Source organism: Rhincodon typus, chromosome 16 (assembly GCF_021869965.1).
Source record: "Rhincodon typus isolate 14 chromosome 16, sRhiTyp1.1, whole genome shotgun sequence".
Taxonomy (NCBI): Eukaryota; Metazoa; Chordata; class Chondrichthyes; order Orectolobiformes; family Rhincodontidae; genus Rhincodon; species Rhincodon typus.
In genome coordinates, this window is record NC_063347.1 from 19,551,774 (window position 1) to 19,559,303 (window position 7,530).

General features: G+C 38.5%; 1 protein-coding gene across 3 annotated transcripts in view; it reads left to right on the top strand.

The window, feature by feature from the left end:
• LOC109919867 (POC1 centriolar protein homolog A-like) overlaps positions 1–5,690 on the top strand; it is an 81,202-nt gene extending 75,512 nt beyond the window's left edge. For 2 of the 3 annotated variants that reach the window (XM_048606440.1, XM_048606441.1), the window contains exons 9-10: positions 4,612–4,761; positions 5,522–5,684. In XM_048606440.1, the coding sequence (XP_048462397.1) occupies positions 4,612–4,761; positions 5,522–5,602 (231 nt within the window). In that variant the 3' untranslated portion in view covers positions 5,603–5,684. Of the gene's footprint in view, positions 1–4,611; positions 4,762–5,521 lie in introns of all 3 variants that reach the window. The other variant, XM_048606439.1, reaches the window with a different exon arrangement.
• Positions 5,691–7,530: the final 1,840 nt, after the last annotated feature.

A 7,530-nucleotide genomic window follows, 5' to 3' on the forward strand; every position in this document is an offset into this window, starting at 1 on the left:
TCAGAGGTAGGTTCTTTACTCAGAGAGTAGTAAGGGCGTGGAATGCCTTGCCTGCAAAAATAGTTGACTCGCCAACTTTAAGGGCATTTAAATGGTCATTGGATAAACATATGGATGATAATAGAATAGTGTAGGTTAGATGGGCTTCAGATTGGTTTCACAGGTCGGTGCAACATCAAGGGCCGAAGGGCCTGTACTGCGCTGTAATGTTCTGTGTTCTATGTTCTATGTTCTTTTTGGAGATAAGAAGCTAGAAGGAGATCTGATTAAAGTTTTGAAAATCATGAGCTGTCTGAGTAGAACACATAGGGAGAAACTATTCCCACTCAAAAAACAATTGAGATGGAAGAGAGCACAGATTTGAAGTAATTTGCAAATGCAGAAGCAGTGATGTGAGAATTCTATTTTTTTCCCCTACAACAAATTCCACACCATGGATGTGTACTGGAGGCATTCAAGAAGGCATTGGATGATTGATTCTATTCAAATAATGTTCAGGGTAACGAGGAAAAGATTATAAGACCAGAAAAAATAGAAACAGGAGTAGACCATTCGACCATCACGCCTGCTCTGCCATTCGATAGGAACATGGCTAATCGACATTCCTCATGTCTACTTTCCTACCTTTTTCACTTGAATCTCCTACTGCCAGAAGAGTGGCACTAAGTCCTAATGCTCATTTGGAGAGCTAGTGCAGACATGTCTGCTGATGGGCTCTTTCTACACTGTAACATTTGTGATATTCACATATGTGCACAGTAAACCTGATTTTATTTCCATACAACTTATAACTTATCTATGGAACCACGGATTTTCTTGATCTATGGAGCTTAGTCACAAATGTTATATATAGACCAACTGAACTATCACAAGCCTGACTTTGAATTTTGTAGCTTAACTCTTGTTGGATATTTTTTCTCTTTAAAATGCTTAAATAATTCTGTAACATCTATGTTCAGATATTGTAATGTATAAAGACTGATGTTTTCACAAATCAAACATTTTCTCTTCCATAGGAATTTTACCATTGTGAAAAAGATGCTAAATTAGTAACCTAAGCAAGGGTTAGAATACCGTTGTAATCAAAATATATTAAGTTTTCTTTTTCTGGAAAAGTATGCTGGAATATTTGACATTTACAACCAATTACTTTTTGGTCAGAGTCAATTTGTTGCTAAAATGAGTTATTTATCATGTTCTTTCAGCCGTAATTCCAACATTCTTTGGAAATTACTCAGTTGTTTTTACTCCATGTATACTGGCCCAATATGAATAAGCAGCAGTATTCCAGTAAATATACTCGCTTAGGCTCAAAAATCCCATCCTGAAAGAATTTTTTGTGTAGCAGTTGAATACAACATACATTCTATGTCACATTTAAAATTTATGTTGCTATTAATAAATGTAAATTTCCACATTTTAAGAGTTGTGTAATGTAGAATTCTACCCTTTTAAGATTGTGATTCATTCATGATTCCAAGACTTTGGCAAAATTATTTGGTGAAAGGTCATTCTCCCGTGGTGACGTGAGACAAGACAAAGTGCAGTCTTCAGCTTAAGTGGAATTTGGAACGGTGGATAATTTAATCAGTATTCAGCAGAATTACAGTCACCGGAGATTTGTAGCAGTCAGAGGTGGAAGATAAAGCTGAATGTAGAGTTGTGGGAGTTGGGGAAGGGTGGTGTTATGGACCAGACCAAACCCCCTTAAAATATATTAGGGAGATAGCCTAGACTCTTAACGGTTTCTTAATTTAAAGGCAAATGCCAGGCGTTGCATTCAGATGCAATTCGATTGCTCAGACTTCCAAATTTGAAGCAAGAAACACTTTATTTGTACATTATAGTTAAAATATAACAAAAGAAAGAAGAAATTGGATTAAGTTAACTCTGTTGGAAAACTTAACAGAATAATAACTTATTTAACTACTAAACAGCAATTGTTCCAATCTAATAATACCCCATTGACATCCTTTTGACAGAGACAGGTTCAGAAAAATAGATTGTCTCACAGGCAATTCTCCAGTACAGGAGGGAAAACATCAAGAGAAAACTCTGAGCGAGAGTAAAGCAAGGGAAGATGTACTGCAGCTTCCATCCAGCTCCAAGACCCAGCAACTGCTGTTGAAAACGAAACTAAAAATCCTGGTTCTGAGCTTGCCCCTCCAATTCAGACTGCTTCTATTGTTCCAACTTTTTTAAAAAAAAACAAGGCCTCTCAAATTGTTTATGGGCTATCAGTAGACAGTTCAGAACCTCTGACTTAAAATATCTCTTCAAAAAAAAACCAAGATAATCTCTTAAAGCTATTGTATCATCACAGTGGGGTGGAGAAAGATTATTTTAACATCTTGCTTGAAAAATAACAGCTGAATATAAAGTTCCGTTAGTACAGGTGAGATCATCTACTCCAGTCCCTTATGAACAGCTTGTATCAAAGATAGTCCGATTTAGAGAAAAGAATGTTATTATTGAGAGAGGCTACCTTGAGGGCAAGATGATATGATTGAGTGGATATTTAAAAGATCAGAAACAGAATGGGGGCAAGGATGAATTCTTAAAGAACACCAGTGATAACATTGCAGCAGTTCTAACTTTACTGAGGAGTATTTTTCTTGCTAGTAGTATGAAACTATTGCAGGCTTTCTGGCTACAACTGGATGGATAATAATGGAACCAGGTGAGTCCCGTCTCACACAGCTGGATTACAGTGGCGTGGCATTGGAAGAAGATGGAAGGTTAACTATATCAAAGGCTATAGACAAACTGGAAATGACAAGGCAGGACAATTTACCTTTGTCATAGTAAGATGGTATTTGTGATCTTGGAAACTGTCATTTCTGTACTGTGACATGGAGGAAACCTGATTAGAGGAATTGAGCTCCATAAAAGTTGGGTGCGAATTGGGCAAAGTCAGAACTTTTATTTTATTAGTTATTCATACCTTGTCAGTATATTTAGTTCTTCATATTATTGCTGTGCTATTAGTATGCTTATTGATTGCTACTTTTCAAGAGTAGTGGTCCACCAATCACGTTCAAGTTCCCTCCTGGCCACAGTTGAAGTACTGGAGAATTACTAATATGTTTCTATTATTTAAAAAAAATGGAGCAACGGATTGACCAAGAAATTATAGGTTAATCAGTCTAACCTCAGTGGTGGGGACTTTATTAAAAATAATTTGAGGAACAGAATATATCTGCGTTTGGAGAAAAAGGTTAATTAGAGATAGTTAGCATTGATTTGTTAAAGGAAAATCATGTCTGAGAAATGTGATCAAATGTTTGAGCAAGTGACCAGATAAGTTGATGAAGATTATGTGGTTTGCTTTGATTTTAGCATGTCTTTTGATAAGGTCCCTCATGACAGACTGGTCATGAAAGTAAGACCCTGTGGGATCCAAGGTAAGGTGACATATTGGATCCAAAATTGGCTGAGAGGCAGGAAGCAGAGAGGTATGGTAGGGGGATGTTTCTGTGACTGGAAATCAGTTTCCAGCGGGATTCTGCAGTGCTCAGTGCTGGGACCTTTGCCGTTTGTGGTGACTATTAACGCTTTGGACTTAAATTAAGAGGCATAATCAAGAAGTTTCCAGCATGAAAATTGGTAGGGTGGTAAATACTGAGGAGCATTGTTGTTAACTGCAGGAAGATATTGGCAGACCAGTCAGCTGGGTGGAGCAGTAGCCAATGGAATTCAACTTGAAAAAAGGTGAGGTAATGCATTTGGGGAGGACTAAAAAGGCAAGGGATTACACTACGAATGGTAGGATCCTGAAAAGTATTGAAGATCAGAGGGATCTTAATGTGCATATCTGCAGATCCTTGAAGATAGAAGGGCAACTAGATAAGGTGGTTAGAAGGCATATGGGATACTTGCCTTTATCAGCCGAGGCATAGAATACAGGAGCAAGGTAGTTATGCTGGAACTGTATAAAATGTTGGTTGGCCATGATTGGATACTATGTGCAGTCTGGTCACTATATTGTAGGAAGGATGTGTCTATACAAGAGAGGATGCAGAGAAAATTTACCAAAATGCTGCCTGGGCTGGAGGTTGTAAACTACGAGAAAAGATTGGAAAGGCTGTGTTTGTTTTCCTTGGAGCAGTGAAGGTTGAGAGTGTGCATGATGAAAGTATATAAGATTATGAGAGAAATGGGATGGGATAGGAAGGCACTTTTTCCATGAGTAAGGGGACCAATACCAGGGGCCTGAGATTGAAGAGAAGAGGTAGAAGGTTAAGAGGAGAGTTGAGGAGAAATGTTTTCACTGAGGGCTGGGAATCTGGAGCTCATAGGTTGAATGGTTGAATCAGAAGCTCTAACATTTAAGCAATATTTAGATGTTTCCTTGAGTTGCTGTAGTCTCCAGAGCTGTGGACAAAAGCTGGAAAATGGGATTCGTGTAGTCAGATTTTGTTGACTGATGTAAGCATGATAAGTCAAATGTTTCTTATGTTTCAATCTGAATATGTCTGAGCCTAAGAGTGACTATGCTTCAAACACATATCATTGATTGGAAAGAAGATTAAGATTTCCTGTTATAATGAAAAGTCTATGTAAATAAAAGCTCCTTAACATACTGTTAAACTTCTTTGATATGTTTTTCAGGTTATGGTATGGAAGACTAATTTTGATGCTGCAGATTATGGGGAAATGTTGAAAAATCAATCCCAACCAATGACTGTTAATTGTATGCTGAAGAATTGTGACGGTCCTTCTTGGTTACCAGAGCATACTACGAAGTCACTTCCTGTGGAAGTAGGTTTGATTTATGTAACTATTCCATTTATGGTACTTTATACCTTCTTCACAAAACACAATGTAAATACATTTCAAGTTTTTAAAAACTTGAATATTGAGAGGCTTGCTTTTTTATTCTTTTGAGCTAAACAGGTATTCGTTTTACACGCAAACACGGACCTGGAAATGTACTGACATGAAACATAGAAACATAGAAAATAGAACAGGAGTCATCTGTTCAGCCCCTCGAGCCAGCACTGCCATTCAGAATGAATGGTTGATCATCCAACTCAGTACCCTGTTCCCACTTTTTCTCTATACCCTTTTACCCTTTAGTTCTAAGAATGATGTCAAACTCCTTCTTGAAAACATTAAATGTTTTGGCCTGAATTGCTTTCTGTGGCAAGGAATTCCACAGGGAAAGAGTGATCAATGCACAAATGGTAATGAATACTCCACTGCAGTTCTTCCAGTGAAACTTTTTTTTGTTGTTGTTGGGTTTAGTGAGGTACAAGGCTGACTAGCTGTCACCAGCTTGTAATCTGGCAGCACTTCTGAAGTAAATTTGCTCGATGTACTAATTCCAGCTACAAAGAAATTTGGTGAAAATCCAACAAGTTTACTTTGGGGTTGCCATGGCTGTATGTTAGGAATTGCAAGATTAGTACTTCACTGCAGTGCAATATGAAAGCTCCTGAAAGTCAAGCTACTACTATTTTTAAACCGTTTTTCCCAATGTGGCATCTTGCAATATTGCATCACCATTATTCATGTTAAGGAGGAGAAAAGGAAGAAACATCCTTTTGTGGCTGAAATCGTATGTGATTTTGGATGTTTGAGGCCAACAATTCCAGCCTAGAACATTACTGCAGGAATTCCCAACGATGTCCCTGTGATCTTCAGCTGCTTCATCAATAACCATCCCTCCATTTAAACATGAGGTATTCGGCAATTTAGTTACAGTTTTAAGATGTTTCTCTCCATGGATGCTGCCCAATTTACTGAGTCTTTTCTAACATTTTTGTTTGAATTTCAGATTACTAGCATGTGTAATATTTTCTTTTTGTGTACATGTCACATTTCTTTGTATTTCCCTGTTTGAAAGAAACTGGTTTAAATGTTTTCATCTCTGCATCATTACTGTTCTACACCTTAGCGCTTTCAGTACTTAAGATTCCTATCGAGTATGGATGTTCCACATAGTGTATCTTATTTATTACAAATTGTATATAGTTTTGTCTTCTTTGTAGGTGGCCATTCACTCAAGTTGAATAATTAATAAGTTTGGATGAGTAAATAACATCAGGTATGTTTTTATAAGACGCAACTTAATAGTCTGCAAACTTTTGGGAAACTTGGTATGAGTGGGACTTCCGGTTTACTGAAACTATAAGATCTAGGGGGATATTTTATCATGTGTAAGAAGTTGGGTAGTTAAATGAGCTAAAATTTCACTTGCCTTGGGACACTGGCACTAGCCCACTAACTAATGGGTTTTACTGAGGTGAGACAAGTGACAAGCAGCCAACCTGCTCCCAGAAAGCTGCTTGGCATTTTAGATATAATAATAAGGTTTGAAGCCTTCAATTAACCCCATTCCCCAGGTTTAACTGTGGCAGCGGGGGAAGCGATGGCCTAGTGGTATTATCGCTGGACTGTTAATCCAGAGACCCAGATAGTGCTCTGGGAACCTGGGTTTGAATCCCACCACAGCAGATGGTGGAATTTGAATTCAATTTTTAAAAAACTTCTGGAATTAAGAGTCTCATGATGACCACGAATCCATTGTCGTTTGTCGGAAAAACCCATCTGGTTCACTAATGTCCTTTAGGGAAGGAAACTGCCATTCTTACCTGGTCTGGCCTACATGTGACTCCGGACCGACAGCAATGTGGTTGACGCTTAGCTGCCCTCCGGGCAATTAGGGATGGGCAATAAATGTTACCTCGCCAGTGATGCCCTCATCCCATGAATGAATCAAAAAAAATGCTGGGTTTCTCAGGCTTCAGAACTTTCCTTGTAAGCCATGAGGAATGAGAAGGCTGTGTTGCAGCCTCTAAGTGCTCCTATGACCCCTACCTTACTTCAGCATGGTCCCACCATCTAGGATTAGTGTTTCTTGGTCACACAGTCTCCGAGCCTGCCAATCAGCCTGACTTCCAGGCAAAAGACGTACTTTATGGAGATAAACCCCACTGCAATTACTCAGTACAGTAGATGTGTTTCATTTTTAGATTGTTGAATGCAATAAATTGAATTAAGCGCACAGTGGCAAATAAGAATGTGGCCCAGAAATTTCTCACTTTATGATTCCATCTTATCTTGCTTTGAAACCCTACATTTTGTACAATGATGTTTTGTGCATTTTAATCGCCGTTAAACATCACCTGGTGTGGTTTAGGAGTCCCAATCAGACCTGTAGCCTCTCCTGCAAATGAAGGTATTGAGCTGGCAGAATACAGGATTTGCTGGCCTCAGTTTTTTATTTGCTTTCTTCTCATTCAATGAGCTTTTCATTTCTGCTTGCCTCTTCCAGTGACTATCCAAACACACAGTTTCCAGAGGTGACAACCATCAGTGACTGTCACCCAGGTGGGTCATGAACCTGGGCCTCGTGCTCTAGAGAAAGGGGCAATGCCACTGCATGACGACCCAATCCTCCTTTCTATGCTGTGTGTAAGATCCTTTCTAATTGTCAGTAATAGAGAATAGACCATTGGAAATCTAAGACACAACAAGACATAATTTGTTGCATGATGTCTTATAGGTGCAATTATTATTAATTAG